Source organism: Hemitrygon akajei, chromosome 4, assembly GCF_048418815.1.
Source record: "Hemitrygon akajei chromosome 4, sHemAka1.3, whole genome shotgun sequence".
NCBI classification, from domain to species: domain Eukaryota; kingdom Metazoa; phylum Chordata; class Chondrichthyes; order Myliobatiformes; family Dasyatidae; genus Hemitrygon; species Hemitrygon akajei.
In genome coordinates this window covers 194,871,668-194,891,981 of record NC_133127.1, presented here as the reverse complement: position 1 = coordinate 194,891,981, position 20,314 = coordinate 194,871,668, and the positions used below count along the sequence as shown (strand labels likewise).

The following is a 20,314-nucleotide window of genomic DNA, read 5'->3' as shown; positions in this document are numbered from 1 at the left end:
AAAGTCAGCATGGTTTCCTTAAGGGAAAATCTTGCCTGATGAACCTGTTGGAATTCTTTGAGGAGATTACAAGTAGGATCGATAAAGGGGGTGTAGTAGATGTTGTATATGTGGACTTTCAGAAAGGCTTTGGCAAAGTGCTACACATGGGACTGCTTACCAAGTTAATTGCCCGTTGTATTACAGGAAAATAACTGGCATGATTAGAGTAGTGGTTGATTGGGAGGAGGCAGTAAATGGGAATAAAAGGATCTTTTCTGGTTGGCTGCCAGTGACTACTGGTGTTCCACAGGGGTTGGAGTTGGGACCACTTCTTTTTATGCTGTATATGGGTGATGGAGTAGTGGCTTTGTTGCCAAGTTTGCAGATGATACGAAGGTTGCTGGAGAGGCAGGTAGTATTGAGGAAACAGGTAGGATCCAGAAGGACTTAGACAGATCAGGAGAATGGGCAAGAAAGTGGCAAATGAAATACAATGTTGGAAAATGCATGGTCATGCACTTTGGTAGTAGAAATAAATGTGCAGACTATTTTCTAAATGGGGAGAAAATCCAAAAATCTGAGATGCAGAGGTACTTGGGAGTCCTTGTGGAGAACACCCTGAAGGTTAACTTGCAGGTAGAGTCAGTGTTGAGGAGGGGAAATGCAATGTTAGCATTCACTTCAAGAGGTCTAGAATACAAGAGCAGGGATGTGATGCTGAGGCTTTATAAGGCACTGGTGAGGCCTCGCCTTGATGTTATGAACAGTTTTGGGCCCCTCATCTTAGTAAAGATGTGCTGGCATTGGGGAGGGTTCAGAGGAGGTTCACAAGGATGATTCCAGGAATGAAAGGGTTATCACACGAGGAATGTTTGGTAGCTCTGGGTCTGTACTCGCTGAAATTTAGAAGGGTGAGGAGGGATCTCATTGAAACCTTTCAAATGTTGAAAGGCCTAGTCAGAGTAGATGTGGAAAGGATGCTTCCCATGGTGGTGAGTCTAGAACAAGAGGGCACAGTCTCAGGATAGAGGGGGGTCCACTTAAAACAGAGATGCAGAGAAATTTCTTTAGCCAGAAGGTGGTGAATTGGTGGAATTTATTACCACAGGCAACTGTGGAGGCCAAGTTGTTGGTTGTATTTAAGGCAGAGATTGATAGGTTCTTGACTGGACATGGCATCAAAAGTTACTTGGAGAAGTTTGGGGAGTGGGGCTGGGGTGGGAAAAAAAGGATCAGCCATGATGAAATGGCATTGCAGACTCAATGGGTCAAATGGCCTAATTCTGCTCCTATGTAATATGGTGTTATTACTTTAAATTTATGACCCCTTGTATTAGCCATTTCCACCCTGGGAAAATGTCTCTGGCCGTACACTCAATCTACACCTCTGGTACACCTCTATCGAGTCACCTCTCATCCTCTTTTGCTCTAAAGAAACAAGCCCAAGCTCACTCATCCTGTTGTCATAGGATGCGTGGCACCCCCAGCATGATCCCCCCACAGGGCGGTGCTCCCTCAGTACACGCTGTAATGAACCCTTCTTTCCTCCTGCAGACGGTGTCGTGTTGGTCGATCCGGAGTACCTCAAGGAAAGGAAAGGTAAACATGTCAACACGTACAACAAGCTGGAGGAACTCAGCAGGTCGGGCAGCATCCGTGGGAATGAGCAGTCAACGTTTCCACGGATGCTGCCCGACCTGCTGAGTTCTTCCAGCGTGTTGTACGTGTTGCTTTGACCCCAGCATCTGCAGAGTATTTTGTGTTTAAGGTAAACATGTCAGTGGGGGGAAACGGGAGCTGATATCCGTAAACGTTGTCTTGCATGGATGTGAGGCTCTTATCCCAGTCGGAGCAGCGGAAAGGCGGGGGTGGGCGGGAGAGTCGGTGACGGGATATTGTGGGCTGTGGGAGTGGATTCAGTGGGTGTGGGGAGAGTTGGTGATGTGGGGGGAGAGTGTTCATGAGCTTTGGGATGAGATTCAGTGGGTGGGGAGAGTCAATGATGGGGGAGAGTGTCCCAGGGCTGTGGGAGGGGATTCAGGGGTGAGGAGAGTGTGGGCTGTGGGAGGGGATTCTGTGGGTGGTGATGGATAGAGTGTCTGTGGGCTGTATGTGGGGATCGAATGGGTGGGGGGGGATAGGTAGTCGGTGATGGGGTAGTGCCGATGGGGTGAGAGAAGGTATGTTCATTTACTGGGGAGTTCCTCTATTCAGCTGCTTAGAGTCAAAGAGTACTACAGCACCAAAGAAAGTCCTTGTGCTGAACTGTTCCATTTCTCTTCCTGTCTCCCAGTCTTTGTGACTCTGACTTGTGCCTTCCGTTATGGCCGAGAGGATCTGGACGTGCTGGGACTGACCTTCCGGAAGGATCTCTTTGTGGCCAACGTCCAAGCCTTCCCACCTGTGGCGGAGGAGAAGAAGCCCCTGACCCGGCTTCAGGAGCGTCTGATGAAGAAACTGGGAGAACATGGTTACCCCTTCATATTTGAGGTTAGACCTTCACCTCTTGCTACACTCATCGCCCATCCCCGTGACTTTGAACGAGAGCTGGGTCCAGTGAAAGGTTCAAGGTGGTTTTAATGTCATTTCCAGTACACGAGCATAACGGAGAACAAATAATTTTTACGCCGGATCTGACGCAGCACAAAAGAACCACAATAATAATAAGAGATGCAATAAATATAAATACATAAGATAGCTTCTATACATTGATTGTATGTCCATAAAGTGACGCTAGGCCGTACAGAAGGTGATTGATATACGGTATGCAGAGGAACAGGAAGCTCTCAACCAGCTGCGGCTCAGCACCACTGACACAGACAGGGTGTGTCCTCCTCAGTTATCAGCCCTTTTGCTTTGCTGACACTGAGAGAAAGACTGTTGTCTTCACCCTATATCGAATCGGGATCAGAATCAGGTTTATTGACATATATCATTAAACTTGTTTTGTGGCAGTACAGTGCAGTACATCAAGATTATTATAAGTTACAATAAGAAATATATTTTAAAAAAGAGCTATTCCTAAAACATTGAGTGTGGGTCTTCAGAGGATGCTTCCTGTAATGAGCCCTTCGATAGCCAGAGAGCATTGGGCACTGGCGTTTCTGGAGCACCTGTACTCATTAATTCTTTTAATGAGAGTCGATAATTGCTGGTGCTTTCTGTTTAATCTTCTTAAGTTTATTTTGACTGGCACGGGTCTTCCGTGTTCCGTGATCATTGAAGCGGACTCCCAATTAGTGCTTATTGTGGGGTCCTAGCTTTGAGGTTGTAACATCTTGTGTTGCTCAGCTGAGCCACTGATGTTTTGTTTGAACTCTTATGAATAAACCCTGGTTGCTGTCTGTCTTTTCCCTGTACTTGGGTTCAGTCATTGCCAGCGCACATTGTGATAGTTTCCTATGATGGGCGAGTCTAGGGTCAAAGGGCACAGCCTCCGAATACAAGGACGCCCCTTTAGAACAGAGATGAGGAGAAATTATTAACACTGTTCTCTCTTTCCCTCAGATCCCTCCCAACCTGCCCTGTTCAGTTACCCTCCAGCCAGGGCCCGAGGAGACAGGAAAGGTATTTCAATCTGTGCTTTCTCTCACTCGCTACCTTATTGTATACCTGCACTGCCCTTTCTCTGTAACTGTAATATTTTATTCTGAATTTTCATATTGTTTTCCCTTGTACTACCTCAATGTACTGATGTGATGAAATGACATGGAACGACAATGTTCCCTCTAATATTTTTTAACACAGGAATGAACTAACCATTGTTCTGAACAAGAAACTTTCTACATGGCATGAAAGCTGCACAGCGTTTTAAATGTTTTTGTTTGTAACATGCATACTGTGAATACTTAGAATGATAACTGAAAAATCACATCATTTTGATTTTATATGTTAACTGAAGGGTATAATGAAATACAGTACAATGGAAATCTTTCACGTTTTGTTAATTTTTAAAGTTGGACGGCGTCAGCATTCAGTGGGCCAACAGTTTATTAACAATGAGCTATCAATTTCCTTTCTGTGTTTATTGTTGCAATATCTAACAGTGTTGTAGCTTCAAACACTGACATTGTAAATACATCGAAGCTCTAAAATGTTTGCGAGTAGAGGTTGTGGTATGTTTATTATTTAGAAAGTTTATGGATTACATTCTTCAACACATAATCAAATACAAGGTATTTCACAATTATAATAACATTATATAAGACAGGGGTTCCACAGACCCCTTGCTTAATGGCATTGAACCATGGCATAAAAAATAGTTTAGGAACCCCTGATATAAAAGAAAATCCCAGCTGCACAGCAACAAAGGCTATGTGCACGAGAGCATTTTAGTTACTGTGTGGCTGTGCGCTGTGCTCTTCCCACTGTAAAGGGAACAGTATGCAAGAAAAAGTTTCTCACTGTACCATGACAACAATAGACAATAGCTTTGGTATTCTTAGATAGACAGGATATATAAAGTGATGGTCATAAAACAGAGAGCAGTGAAACACAGGAACAGACCTCTTGGCCACTGTTTCCGCTAAGCTGCATGACGGCACAGTAACTGAAATGCTCCCGTGCACATAGCCTTTGTTGCCATGCAGCTAGAATTGTTAATATAATGTTGAAATTATGTTAATATCATTTTCAAATCATGCTAATATAATTTTGAAGCCTATGTTAATTTAATTCTGAAATACCTTGTAATTAATTATGTTAAGGAATATAATCCGTAATCATTTTAGAGCTTCAACTTTTTACATTGTCAGTGTTTCCAGTTACAACACTGTTACAAATTGTAACAATAAACACAGAATGGAAGTCAATGGTTCATTGTTAATAAACCAACACCAACACTGTTATCAATATTCATAGTATGCATATTACAAAAAGAAATTTAAAGTGTTACGCAGTTTTCAGGCCATGTCTAAATTTCCTGCTCAAAGCAAAGGTTAGTCTGCACAGCAGTGAAAAAAGAACTAGAGAGAACATTGTCCTTGGCCCACGGAGTTCTGGCAAGCTAATTAAATAAGTAATTAAATGCCTGACTGAACTAATCCCTTTGGACAACATTATGTCCATATCCCTTGATTCTTTGCACATTGATGTGCCTCTCCAAGAGCACATGAAATAATAAAGATTAAAGATTAGGTTTATTTGTCACATGTACATCAAAACATACAATGAAATGCGCTGTTTGCGTCAATGACCAGCACAGTCCGAGGATGTTTTGAGGGCAGCCCGCAAGTGATGCCATGCTACTGGCATCAATGTAGACTGCCCACAACTTATTAACATTAACCTGTACATCTTCGGGGTGTGAGAGGAATCTAGGGGACCCGGAGGAAATCCACATGGTCATGGACAGAGCGAACAAACTCCTTACAGACAGCAGCGGGAGTTGAAACCTGCTTTTATAGCTGGTGCTGTCAAGTATTATGATAACTGCTACACTACCTCTCTCAAATCTGCCTCCACCACCATCTCGCCAACATGTTCAGGGCACCTTCTTCTTCCATTTCCCGCAGTTTAGACACACCTAGGCGTATTACTGCCCTCCGCAGGATGTATAATTACTTACAGAGTTTCAAGAAACTCAAATTCTTGAGTATACACTAGTCGCACATAGAAACAGAATAATAAACTTTTCAATCAGGTGGTGGTTCTCTTGGTGGCCAAACAAAGATTTAACAGAAAAACAAAATACATTTAAGTCAGGCAGCCTCTTGAACAAAATGCTTCTTTCAATTTTATATCGATTACAACTCAGCAAAACATGCTGAACTGTCTCTGGACTACCACAGTCACATAATCCAGTTGGATGTCTTCCTATTATCTTTAAGTAATAGTTTAGCCCACAATGCCCCAACCTAAGTCTTGTTAATTTCACAATATCTCTACAATTTAAATTCCAGGCACCTACCATTCTGTGTACATTTAAAAAAAACTTGCCCCATATATAGACAATAGACAATAGGTGCAGAAGTAGACCATTCGGCCCTTCGAGCCTGCACCGCCATTCTGAGATCATGGCTGATCATCTACTATCAATACCTGGTTCCTGCCTTGTCCCCATATCCCTTGATTCCCCTATCCATAAGATACCCACCTAGCTCCTTCTTGAAAGCATCCAGAGAATTGGCCTTCACTGCTTTCCGAGGCAGTGCATTCCAGACCCCCACAACTCTCTGGGAGAGGAAGTTTTTCTTTAACTCTGTCCTAAATGACCTACCCCTTATTCTCAAACCATGCCCTCTGGTACTGGACTCTCCCAGCATCTGGAACATATTTCCTGCCTCTATCTTGTCCAATCCCTTAATAATCTTATATGTTTCAATCAGATCCCCTCTCAATCTCCTTAATTCCAGTGTGTACAAGCCCAGTCTCTCTAACCTCTCTGCGTAAGACAGTCCGGACATCCCAGGAATTAACCTCGTGAACCTACGCTGCACTTCCTCTACAGCCAGGATGTCCTTCCTTAACCCTGGAGACCAAAACTGTACACAATACTCCAGGTGTGGTCTCACCAGGGCCCTGTACAAATGCAAAAAGATTTCCTTGCTCTTGTACTCAATTCCCTTTGTAATAAAGGCCAACATTCCATTAGCCTTCTTCACTGCCTGCTGCACTTGCTCATTCACCTTCAGTGACTGATGAACAAGGACTCCTAGATCTCTTTGTATTTCTCCCTTACCTAACTCTACACCGTTCAGATATTAATCTGCCTTCCTGTTCTTACTCCCAAAGTGGATAACCTCACACTTATTCACATTAAACATCATCTGCCAAGTATCTGCCCTCTCACCCAGCCTATCCAAGTCACCCTGAATTCTCCTAACATCCTCATCACATGTCACACACATATTTCGTTTGAACTTTCTCCCTTTCACCTTTAGTATTAAGTAAATAATATAAAAAGTCCTCTAGTACTAGACGTGGGTACCACAGTAATGTAGTGGTTAGCACAGCACTATTACAGCTCAGGACATCAGAGCTCAGAGTTCAGTTCTGGTGTCCTCTGCAAGGAAGTTTGTATGGCTTTCCCCTGTGTGCGTGTGTTTCCTCCGGGTGCTCTGGTTTCCTCCCACTGTTCAAAGACGTACCAGTTAATGGGTCATTGTAAATTGTCCAGTGACAAGGTTGTGGTTAAACAGGTGAGTTGTTGGGCATTGGGGCTCAGAGGGCCAGAAAGGCCTGTTCTGCGCTGTATCTCTAAAGATAGCAGCTGACTGCTCTATCTGTGCCCCTCATAATTTTGTGGAGGCAGAGTGAAACAGCACAGAAACAGGCCCTTCGGCCCAACCCCCATGCTGGCAGAGATATCCATCTCAGTGAGTCTCGTTTGCTCATGTCTGTCGGGGTGGGGTGGAGGGGAGCAGGGGTATAGTGGTGGTTCACCAGGGGTATAGTGGTGTCTGGGAATGTGCGACTGTTGTGTGAGAAGGCATTGAGCAGACTGGGAAGGAATCCTCTCGAGTTTAAAATGAGGGGAGATATTATTGATAACAAGCTTGACTAAGTTGTACTTACAGAGCACCACAACACAGCGGCCCACCCATTCCGTGTAAACCCAGTCTTCTAATCCTATCCATCTGCATCCAAACCATTTCCATCCATACCACTCCCATCATGTACTCATCCAAACTTCTCTTAAATGTTACGTTAAACCTGCATCTACAGCTTCTGCTGGCAGCTCACTCTACACTTGCGCCACCCTCCGAGTGATGAGGTTCCTCCTCAAATTACTCTTAAAGATGCCGCCTTTCACCCCAAACCTGTGACCTCTATTTCTTGTCTTACCAAACCTCAGTGGGAAAAACCCATATGGATTCAACCCATTTATACACCTCATAATTTAGTATACCCCCATCAATTCTCCACTCATTGTCCTAAAATCCTAACCGATTCAATCTTTTCCTATAACTCAGGTCCTCAAGCGTCAGCAATATCCTTGTAACTGTGCTCTGTACATGGATGGGAGGTGTATGGAGGGATATGGAGGACTATGGTCCTGGTGCAGGTTGATGGGACAAGGCAGGATAATAGTTTGGCACGGACTAGATGGGCCAAAGGGCCTGCTTCTGAGCTGTAGTGTTCTGTGATTCTATGACTATGAGGGGCCGCACGGCTTGCTACTGCTCCCAACCCTCAAATTGATACATTCATCAGATTCTCTCTTTTTCTATCGTCTCAAGGCTTGTGGCGTCGATTTTGAGGTGAAAACCTTCTGTTCTGACAACCTGGAGGAGCGAATCCACAAACGGTAGGAGTCACTTCATTGAGATCAGCAGGCTGTTCATCCCAACTAGTCCATGCTGATCCAGATGCCCATCTAAGCTAGTCCTATTTGCCTGTGTTCGATCCCTCTCTGAACTCCCTCCGGTGGCTTCAGATCCTTCACAAAGTGTGGAGACCCAAATTGTACACAGTACTCAGGGTGTGGCCTCACAAGCGCATTATACAGCTCAAGGAAAATGTCTTTAGACTTGAACTTCACTGAGCGCATTATATAGCCCAACATTCTATTAGCCTTCCTAATCACTTCTGTGCAATGTCTAAATGCTAAACCAGAAAGCCATAAGACATAGGAGCAGTATTAGGCCATTCAGCCCATTGAGCCTGCTCCTCCATCTCATCATGGCTGATCCCGGATCACACTCAACCCCATACACCTGCCCTCTCACCATATCCATCGATGCCCTGACCAATTAGGAAGCTATCAGCTTCCGCCTTAAGTATAGCCACGGACTTGGCTTCCACCGCAGTCTGTGGAAAAGCATTCCACAGATTCACCACTCTTTGGCAAAAAAATTCCTCCTCCTCCTCCTCTTAAAAAAAAAAGGTCACCTCTCAATTATGAGTCTGTGCCCTCCAGTTCTCGATACCCCAACCGCAGGAAACATCCTCTCCACATCCAGCCTATCTAGCCCTTTAAACATTCGGTAGTTTTCAATGAGATCCCCCCACATTCTTCTACATTCCAGCGATTACAGGTCCAAAGCTGCCAGACGCTCCTCTTATGTTAACCCCTTCATTCCCAGGATAATCCTCGTGAACCTCCTCCGGATTCTCTCCAATGACAGCACATCCTTTCTGTGACATGAGACCCAAAACTGTTGACAATCTGCCAAATGCAGCCTGACTAGTGTCTTATAAAACCTCAGCATTATCTCCTTGTTTTTATATTCTATTCCTCTTGAAATAAATGCCAACACTGCATTAACCTTCTTTATCACAGACTGAACCTGTAAAATTAGCCTTCTGGGAGTCTTGCGTGAGGTCTCCTAAGTCCCTCTGTACCTCTGATGTTTGAACCTCCTCCCCATTTAGATAATAGTCTGTACTGTAGTTCCTTTCACCAAAATGCATTATCATACATTTCCCAACACTGGATTCCATCTGCCACTTTTTCACCCAGTTTGTCTAATTCCTACTGCAATCACAGTGCTCCCTCAGCACTACCTACCCCTCTACCTGCCTTTGTATCATCCACAAACTTTGCCACAAAGCCATCAATTCCATTATCTATATCACTGACAAACAATGTAAACTGTAGTGGTCCCAATTCTGACCCCCTGAAAAACATTACTAGTTATACTAGTCACCAGCTGCCAACCAGAAAAGGCCCCTTTTATCTCCACTCGCTGCCTCCAGCCTGTCAGCCTTTCCTCTATCCATGCCAGTATCCTTCCCGTAACGCCATAGGATTTTATCTTGTTAAGCAGCCTCATGTGTGGCACCTTATCAAATGCCTTCTGAAAATCCAAGTAAATGACATTCGCTCAGTCTCCTTTGTCCACCCTGCTTATTACGTCCTCAAAACAGATTTGTCAGTCAAGATTTCCCTTGACAGAAACCATGCTGACTTTGACTTATTTTATCATTTGTCTCCAAGTACCCTGAAACTTCATCCTTGATAATAGAGTCCAACATTTTCCCAACCTCTGAGGCTAGGCTAACTGGCCTATAATTTCCTTTCTTTTGCCTTCCTCCCTTCTTAATGAGTGGAGTGACATTTGCAACCCTCCAGTCCTCTGGGCCATTCCAGAATCAAGTGATTCTTGAAAGATCATGACCAATGCATCTATTATCTCTTCAGCAATCTCCCTCAGGACTCTGGGATGTAGTCCATCTGGTCCAGGTGACTTATCCACCTTAAGACCTTTCAGTTTGCCCAGCACTTTTTCCTTTGTAATAGCAATGGCACTCATTCCTGCTTCCTGACATTCATGGACATCTGACTAGTGTCTTCCACAATGAAGGCTGATGCAAAGTACCCATTAAGTTCATCTGTCATTTCTTTGTCCCCCATTACTATATCACCAACATCATTTTTCAGTGGCCCAATATCAACTCTCACCTTCCTTTAACTGTTTTTATAACTGAAAAACATGTAGTATCCAGCTGTATATTATTGGCTAGTTGCCCTTATCTTGCATCTTTTCTCTTCTTATAGCTTTTTAAGTTGCCTTTTGTTGGGTTTTACAAGCTTCCCAATCATCCAACTTCCCATTCACTTTTACTACCTTATATGCCGTTTCCTTGGCTTTTATGCAGTCCTTAACTTCTCTTGTCAGCCACAGTTGCTTATCACTGTAATTTGAGAACAATTTCTTCTATGAGACATATCTATCCTGCACCTTGTGAACTATTCCCAGGAACTTCAGCCACCTCTGCTCTGCCAACATCCCTGCCAGTATCCTCCTCCAATCCACCTGGGCAAGCTCCTCTCTCATGCCTCTGTAATTCCCTTCATTCCGTTGTGATACAGATACATGTGACTTGTGCTTCTCCCTCTCAAATTTGCAGCATGAATTCAGTCATATTATGATTACTGCCTCTTAAGGATTCCTTTGCATTAAGCTCCCTAATAAGATCTGGTTAATAGTGGTAGTGGAACTTAATAAATCTCCAGGGTCAGCAATATATATCCAGGGTACTTAAAGAGGTCTGTGATTAAATGTACAAACATCAGTGATAGTGATGGTGTTGCTGATAGTGACGAGTCTACCAGGATGCCTAAATCTTTCTAATACAGTGCATTTTCTAGCTCAAGACCCCCCCATTGTATATTTATATCTAATATTTCTACTTTCTATATGTAATACTTTACACTTACATTAAATTTCATTTGCCATTTATCTGCCCACGTAGATCTAACTGTATTCATTCTGCTGCCTGACTCAGCAAACTTTACTAATTTATTTGTTACGTGCTTACCCAAATCATTAATGTAAATTAAAAACAGCAGGTGTCCCAAAACTGATCCCTGTGGAACTCCACTTTTAACATCTTCCAGATGTGTAAATGATCTTTTCACCATAACTCATTTTCTGTTTTTGAACCAATTCTGCACACATTCGCACACCTTACGCTGGCTTTCTGCTAGCATGCCTGTTATTATCAGCTACTTTTCCATCTCATTCTCTATTTTTGTTTCCATTATCTTGCCTGTGATACACACGAAGCTTACCGGTCTAGAGTTACCAGGGTCAGTGCGGTCACCCTTCTTATAGACTGGAACAACATTAGCCCATTTCCAGTCATTAGGGATTTCACCAGTTTTCATTGACTTTTGGAAAATACATGTTAGGGGTTTGTATATTACAGATCTCTTTAAGTGCCCTTGGATATACTATATGTTGTTTGGCCCTGGAGATTTATTAACTTTCAGGCTTTTCAGCTGAAACAGGAGCTCATTTTCTAAGATTGTTAAATCCCTTAAAGCAGCATTATTTTTCTCTACACTTACTGACATGTTGTTGACATTTTTGCAGGTGAATACTTCAGCAAAATATGAGTTAAGAGCATCCACTGTTTCCCTCTCTGCATTATTTAACACTCCACTATTATTCCTAATACACTTAACTTTTGAATTTTACTACTAAAATATTGAAAAAAAATCTAAGGTCATTCTTTGCATTATCAGCAATATCCTTCTCAACCTGCCTTTTGGCAATCCAAATTTCCCTTTTGACTATAGCTCTCTTATTTTCATATGCCCTACGGTTAACATATCAGAGGTTAACCCTCTACCCAGCCTATCTATATAACCATCACTCTCTCTCCACCCTATCCATATAATGATCACCCTCTCCCCACCCTATCCATATACCCAAAACCCTCTCCCCAACCTATCCATATACCCAAAACCCTCTCCCCAACCTATCCATATACCCATTGTCCTCTCCCCCACCTATCCATATATCCAAAACCCTCTCCCCAACCTATCCATATACCCATTGTCCTCTCCCCCACCTATCCATATACCCATTGTCCTCTCCCCCACCTATCCATATACCCAAAACCCTCTCCCCAACCTATCCATATACCCAAAACCCTCTCCCCCACCTATCCATATACCCATTGTCCTCTCCCCCACCTATCCATATATCCAAAACCCTCTCCCCAACCTATCCATATACCCATTGTCCTCTCCCCCACCTATCCATATACCCATTACGCTCTCCCCAGCCTTTCCATATATGCACCACCCTCTGCCATAGGAACAGAATTAAGCCATTCAGCTCATCAAATTTGTTTTACCAGTCCATCAAAGCTGATTTATTTTTCCTCTCAACCCCCTTCTCCTGCCTTCTCCCCATAACCTTTGGTGCCTTGATTAATCAAGAACCTATCAACCTCCACTTCAAATATAACCAATGACAGACTGAGGCTGTGCCCTCTGGTCCTTGACCCTTGCAGTATAGGAAACATCCTCTCCATGTGGGCCTTTCAATATTCGATAGATTTCAATGAGATCCCCCCCTTTCTTCTAAACTCTAGTCAATACAGGCCCAGGGAGATCAGGCGCTCCTCCTACAAAATCATTCCCATCTCCCCTGGAACTAAAGTCCTCCAGTCCAGAGATATCCTGGCGAATCTCCTCTGAAATGAAATGAATGATCTTTATTGTCATTATACATAGATACAATGAAACTCTGTTTGGCTTCCTCTCAGGCAATTAAATAAAGCGGTAGATAAAAACAAGACAGTAATAGAAAAACAGTATTAAATAGATAAGTAGCAGAAAATAAGTTGCAGCAGCACCAGAATATCCCAGTAATGCACAAAGTGCTGTTAGTGCAAGTATTTGAGTCCCTGTGTGTGCTCACAGTTTCAGTCACTGTTCTGTGGGAGTGGTGTGATGGAGGCCACAGCTCTGGGGTAGAAGCTGTTCCTCAGTCTATTTGTTCTGGTTTTTAGTGTCCTGAACCTTTTGCTGACGACAGCGGGTCAAACAGGGAGTGGCCGGGGCGTGTGGTGTCTCTGGTTATGCTGATTGCTTTCCTCCTGAGTCTGCTGGAGTAGATGGTGTCCAGTCCTGGGAGCTCCATCCTGACGATTCGCTGGGCCGCCTTCACCACGCGATGCAAGTCTTTGTCGCTCAGTGGCTGTGCAGCTGGCATACCACACTGTGGCACTGTTGGTCAGGATGGTTTCAATTGTGCTTCTGTAGAAGTTAAGCAACAGCTTTTGTGGGAGTTTGCACTCTCTCCAATCTCACCCTTCCTACAGTACGCTGACCATAACCACACACTGACTCAGTAAAGCAGTCCACATCATCAAAGGTTGCACCACCCTGGACGTTCTCTCTTCTCCCCTCTCCCATCGGGCAGAAGATACCAGAGGCCTGAAAGCACATTCCACCAGGCTCAGGACAGCTTCTACCCCTCTGTTAAAGGACTATTGAAAAATAAGATCTATCCTTAAGCTCACAGTCTACCTTATTATGATATCCCACCTTACTGTCTACCTGCACTGCGCCTTCTCTGGAACTGTAATACATAATTCTGTATTCATTTATTGTATTCCCTGGTCCAACCTCACTGCTCCGATGTGGTGAAACGATCTTTATGGATGGCATGCACAATAAATGCAACGCATAAAATGCCACGTTGGATCAGGCAGCATCAATGGAGGGAAGTGTCCAGTTGATGTTATGTGTTGGAGCACTTCATGTGGACTGGAGAGAAAGAGAGGAGATAGCCGGTATAAAAAAAGTGGAAGGAAGGGGTGGAACAAGTGTTGGCAGGTAATAGGTGGATTCAGGTGAGGGGGTAGTGAGGGAGGGGGAGAGTGAGAATGATGTGAGAAGCTGGGAGGTGATAGGTGGATCCAGGTGAGGATGGGTTAGAGTGTAAATGATGTGAGAAGCTGGGAGGTGATAGGTGGATCCAGGTGAGGGATGGTAAGGGAGGGCGAGAGTGTCGCTGGCAAAGACCTGAAGAAGAAGGAATCTGATAGGAGAGGATAATGGACCATGGAATAATGGAAAGAGGTGGGGAGGGAAACTGGAGAGAGGAATATGTGAGCATTGGGCAATTTGAGAGGATGGTATGGGGAGAATTCTTTCCCTCCCTTTATTCCATTGTCCTGTGTCCCCTCCTATCAGATTAAATCTTCATCAGCCATTTGGCATTTCCACTTATCCCCTGCTAGCTTCCTATATCATTTCGATTCCACCCCCACCCCCTCAACTGCCCATCACCACCTCCTGCCTCACTTGGATCCACCCTTCACCTGCCAGTTGCTCCATCCCTTCCCCCCACTACAGTTTTATGCCGTCTATCTCTCCTTCTTTCCAGTCACGATGATGGGTCTCAACCCAAAACGTTGACTGTCCACTTCCCTCCATGGATGCTGCCTGACCTGCTGAGCTCCCCCAGCATTTTATTTGTGTTGCTCTGGATTTCCAGCATCTGCAGAGTCTCCAGAACGCAAAGCAAAGTTTTTCACTGTACCTCAGTACAGGTGACACTAATAAACCAGTCGCCTAGACTGGTCTAACCAGAGTTTATCCAAAGTAGATTGGGTATTCTTCCTCTAAGTTGGAGAAGGACCTTCCAATCCCACAGTTCTTGCCATCTCAAGGTCAGGACCCTGTTCAGGGAGTTGTGTATCTGTGGTCAATGTACAAATTAGAAGAGCCCCTCCATGCCAGAAAGTGATGCAACCAGTTCAAATGCTCTCCATGGTACAGCTGCAAAGGTTTGTCAGATCTGAGGAGATTGTGAAGTCTTTGTTACCTCTGTTGTAGGAACTCGGTGAGGTTGGTGATACGCAAGGTGCAGTATGCTCCGGAGAAGCCCGGACCCCAACCCATGGCCGAGACCACCCGCCAGTTCCTCATGTCAGACAAACCCCTTCACCTAGAGGCATCGTTGGACAAGGAGGTGAGAGGCGGACGGTGTGCTGGGAGCAAGACTGTCCAAATGCCTAGGGAATTCATTTGTCTTAGGAATCTACCAGTGTCCCCAGTTGAATCCCAGCTTGTCAGCTGAATGGCCTAGTTCTGCTCCTATGCCCTACAATCCAACTCAAGCCCCTGGAATAGATCCCAGCCAGTAATTCAGAGCAGTGGACCAGTTATTCTGTATATAAATCCTCCCTGTACCTCCAGATTAGATATCACTCTGTCACCCACTCTTGGGGATCTGTTATAATGTACATTAACTCAAATCCCTGGATTAGATCCCAGTGTGTAATTCAGTTCACAGGGCATGTGATTCTGTATATAAGCCCTTCTCAAACCCCTGGATTAGATCCCAGCCTATCATCCACTCTTGGAGATCAGCCATTTGATTCTATAAAGCTAATGAAACTCTCAAATGAATTCCATTGTATAATTTTTATACCTCATTTTATATATATCAAATCCTTGGATTAGATCCCAGCCTGTGACTCACTCCAAGGGATCTATTATATACATAAATCCACAAACCCTTGGACTAGATACCAGCTTGTAACTCACTCCTAGGGATCTGTTATACTGTATATAATCCCCGTGAAATCCTTGATTAGATACTAGCTTGTAAATTAACTCACAGTAACCTATTATTTATATAAATCTGCAAATGCTTGGATGAGACCTTAGCCTGTAATTCACTTATAATGATCCATTACTCCATGTATAAACCCACAAATCCCCAGATTAGATCTCAGTCTGTAATTGGAAATGACCTCTTCCTGTCTACTCTATCTAGGCCTTTGAATATTTGGGAGGTATCAATGAGATCCCCCTGTCATTCTTCTAAGCTCCAGTGAGTGTAGGTTCAGAGCCATTAAACACTCCTGATATATTAACCCTTTAATTTCTGGGATAATTCTGATAAACCTTCTCTGGAACTTCTTCAATCTCAGTCTGTAATATAAATATATAAGATATAATTTTTCTATATATAATTTTTAAATTAGTACACACACAGTGGCAGGAGTTGAACCCGGGATGCTGGTACTATAAAGTGTGGTGCTAACCACTACACTACTGTGCCCCATGTTTGCATTTATATTCTGTACTTGTAATGAATTAGGGATGGTGGTGAACCCAGGTGCAGGGTAAGGTCTAGAATTAACTCAGACTCAGACGCGAAATAAACAAGATGACACAAACGAAATGCAGAGGCGAAATCTAAACAGTAGTACTGGAAGTGGAACTCTTACAGTTGAGCACTGAGTGCTCATCGGGAGGGCTTTACGTACCGACTTTCCATGAAGGAATGTGGCAGGCAGTAATTGCCAGTCTGAGTCTCAGAGACACAGTGACAGCTAACCATACTCTGGGAAACTGGGACACCAAAGTTTGAATGACTGCTGCTGTTCATTCAGGAATGTGACAATAATTTTTCTATCGTAAACCCATGAGCCTTCCAACTGAACCCTGCCCTGTAACTTATTTCTAACATCTGCTGCTCTATACACAGAATCAGAATCAGATTTTTTATTGCTGACTGAGGTGACGTGATATTTGTTGTTTTGTGGCATCAGTGCAGTGAAAAGATATAAAATTATGATAGATTACAAAATGAATAATGCAAAAAAAAAGTGTGGCACGGTAGCATAGCGGTTATTGCATCACTTTACAGCGCCAGTGATCACAGATCAGGGTTCAATCAATGAGACATCCATCTCATACTACCGGTCTCCTCATCTATCTGTCTCACTCCAATGGCCACTAAATGTGTCTGCCTAATTCCATTGGGTACCAAATCTGTCTATTTCGTTTAATTAGCCACCAATTCAGTTCGTCTCACTCCATTGGCCACCAATTCAGTTCGTCTCACTCCATTGGCCGCCAATTCAGTTTGTCTCACTCCATTGGTCACCTAATCTGTCTGTCTCACTTCATTGGCTCCCAAATCGGTCTGTCTTATCCCTTTGGCCATCAAATCTGTTTGTCTCACCCCATTGGCCAAATCAAGGGCTGAGAGCTCTGATTATCTTTCAGATTTATTATCATGGAGAACCGATAAATGTGAATGTTCACGTGACCAACAATACAAACAAAACCGTAAAGAAACTCAAGATCGCAGGTAGGAGTCTGTCTATGTGTGCTATCAACCAGATGTTTAGGGGCAGAGGTTCTTGTGGAGGGTCCAGATGTTTATAGTGAGGCCGGTGGCAGGAGGAGCTGTCCAGATGTTTAGTGGTGGGGTCTGTGCAGAGATTGTTGCCCAGATTTGGGGCAGAGACATTGTCAGTGGGCAGAAACCCAGTGTTTACCCATATGTTGGGGACCAGATGTGATGGGCTGGAGCAGATGGTCAAATAGTTCAGATATAGCTGCCAGGCAGATGTGTGGGGGCCAAATATGTCTAGGGCATGGGCTCAGTGACCCTCCCCCACCAACTCATCCAAGTCTGGCAGCTTAGAGAGGACAAGGGGTGTGGGGTGTCATGAGACTGGCATCTGGTAAGGGTGAGGAGATGAGGGAGTGGGGGAGGGTGTGAGGATGATAGGGAGGGGATGATAAAGAGGAGAAAGAGTAGGAAGGCAATGTGGATGAGGTGGAAAGGGACAGGATGGGGGTAAGAGGATGAGGGTTCAGGCAGGGGTTGGGGAGAAGGGAGAAAGGATGAAGATGACAGGAAAGGGAAAAATGAGAGGGAGGATGTGAAGTGGGAGAGGAAAGGGAGGGCAACAGGAGAGGGTGAGGAGCAAGGGCAGAGGATGAGGATTAGGGTGAGAGTGAGCGATGAGGAGCAACGGGTCGGGAAGAGCATGAGGATTAGGGTGAGGGATGAGGAGTGAGGGGAGAGAATGAGGATGACAGTAGGAGGCTGAGGATGAGTGTGAGGGATGAGGGGAAAGGATGAGGATGACAGTAGGAGGCTGAGGATGAGGGGAGAAGGTGTGTTGATTTGGAATTGCCCCATCATCTCCGACCTGCCTCTTGTTTTGCAGTCCGTCAGTACGCTGACATCTGCCTCTTCAACACGGCTCAGTACAAGTGCCCCGTTGCCACAGCTGAAGCTGAGTGAGTAGATCCCTCCCCTACACTCCCCACACCCTACCCACACACTCCCAGCATCTAACACGCACTTCAGCACATCCCCTCCCTCAGTACCACCCCCCTCCCACAGTGTGACCCTCCCTCAGTAACACCCCTCCCACAGTGTGACCCTCCCTCAGTACCACCCCTCACACAGTGTGACACTCCCTCAGTACCACCCCTCCCACAGTGTGACCCTCCCTCAGTACCACCCCACCCACAATGTGAACCTCCCTCAGTACCTCCCCCCACAGTGCGACCCTCCCTCAGTAACACCCCTCCCACAGTGTGACCCTCCCTCAGTACCACCCGTCCCATAGTGCGACCCTCCCTCAGTACCACCCCTCCCACAGTGCGACCCTCCCTCGGTACCACCCCTCCCACAGTGCGACCCTCCATCAGTACCACCCCTCCCACAGTGCGACCCTCCCTCAGTACCACCCCTCCCACAGTGCGACCCTCCCTCAGTACCACCCCTCACACAGTGTGATCCTCCCTCAGTACCTCCCATCCCACAGTGTGACCCTCCCTCAGTACCACCCCACCCACAATGTGAACCTCCCTCAGTACCTCCCCCCACAGTGCGACCCTCCCTCAGTAACACCCCTCCCACAGTGTGACCCTCCCTCAGTACCACCCGTCCCATAGTGTGACCCTCCCTCGGTACCACCCCTCCCACAGTGCGACCCTCCCTCAGTACCACCTCTCCCACAGTGTGACCCTCCCTCGGTACCACCCCTCCTAACGTGCGACCCTCCCTCAGTACCACCCCTCCCACAGTGTGACCCTCCCTCGGTACCACCCCTCCCACAGTGCGACCCTCCCTCGGTACCACCCCTCCCAAAGTGCGACCCTCCCTCAGTACCACCCCTCCCACAGTGCGACCCTCCCTCGGTACCACCCCTCCCACAGTGCGACCCTCCCTCGGTACCCTCCCTCAGTACCACCCCTCCCACAGTGTGACCCTCCCTCGGTACCCTCCCTCAGTACCACCCCTCCCACAGTGTGACCCTCCCTCGGTACCACCCCTCCCACAGTGCGACCCTCCCTCAGTACCACCCCTCCCAAAGTGCGACCCTCCCTCGGTACCACCCCTCCCAACGTGCGACCCTCCCTTGGTACCACCCCTCCCACATGGTGACCCTCCCTCATAACCACCCCTCCCACAGTGTGACCCTCCCTCGGTACCCCCCCCCCACCTCAATGCCACCCCTGGGAGAGCTGCCTCATAGTTGCCCATTCTCTGGGCTTGAACAAAACATACCAAATAGAAGTCGGATTAAGGCCATTTGGCCCTCCTCGTGCTTACTATGCTATCAAAAAAATTTTGGCTCAAATATTCCTAGGCACTCTTCTGCACTAATGCCTTGTCCCTTGATATTATAATCCAGGCAAGGGTCAGGTGTTATTCTTTGGGAAATGGGAAAGTGCACAGTTAATGGTCGAAGCATTGTGTACAGAGGAATCTTGAGATTCGGGTCCATAGCTCCTGAAAGTGGCCATGCCTGTAGACAGGGTGTTACAGAAGGCCTGCAGTGAGCTTCAGTGTAAGATTAAAGAAGTTATGTTGCTGCTGTATAAAACTTTAGTTAGGTCTCATGAATATTTGTGCAGTTCTGTTTGCCCATTGTAGGAAGGATGTGAAGGATTTGAAGATGGTGCAGAAGAGGTCTGCCAGGATGTTGCTGAATTAGAGGGTATGACCATAAGACCATGAAATTTAGGAGCAGAATTAGGCCATTTGGCCCATCAACTCTGCTCCACCATTTCATCACGGCTGATGCAATTTTCCTCTCAGCCCCAATCTCGTACCTTCTCCCCGTATCCCTTAATGTCCTGACCAATCAAGAATTTATCAACCTTTGCCTTAAATATACATAAAGAATTGGCCTCCACATCTGCCTGTGGTAAAGAATTCCACAGATTCACCACTCGGCTAAAGAAATCCCTCCTCATCTCCGTTCTAAAAGAACACCCCTCTATTCTGAGACTATGTCCTCTGGTCTTAGACCCTCTCACCATAGGAAATATCCATTCCACGTCCTCCCCATCAAAGCCTTTCACTATTCGATAGGC

General features: G+C 45.5%; 1 protein-coding gene across 3 annotated transcripts in view; it reads left to right on the top strand.

Annotated features, from left to right (window-relative positions):
- LOC140727085 (beta-arrestin-1) overlaps window positions 1-20,314 on the top strand; it is a 141,752-nt gene that overhangs the window by 91,108 nt on the left and 30,330 nt on the right. For all 3 annotated transcript variants that reach the window (XM_073044328.1, XM_073044327.1, XM_073044329.1), the window contains 7 exons: window positions 1,537-1,581; window positions 2,276-2,472; window positions 3,490-3,549; window positions 8,163-8,230; window positions 15,008-15,143; window positions 17,195-17,279; window positions 18,151-18,223. In XM_073044328.1, the coding sequence (XP_072900429.1) occupies window positions 1,537-1,581; window positions 2,276-2,472; window positions 3,490-3,549; window positions 8,163-8,230; window positions 15,008-15,143; window positions 17,195-17,279; window positions 18,151-18,223 (664 nt within the window). The remainder of the gene's footprint in view (window positions 1-1,536; window positions 1,582-2,275; window positions 2,473-3,489; window positions 3,550-8,162; window positions 8,231-15,007; window positions 15,144-17,194; window positions 17,280-18,150; window positions 18,224-20,314) is intronic.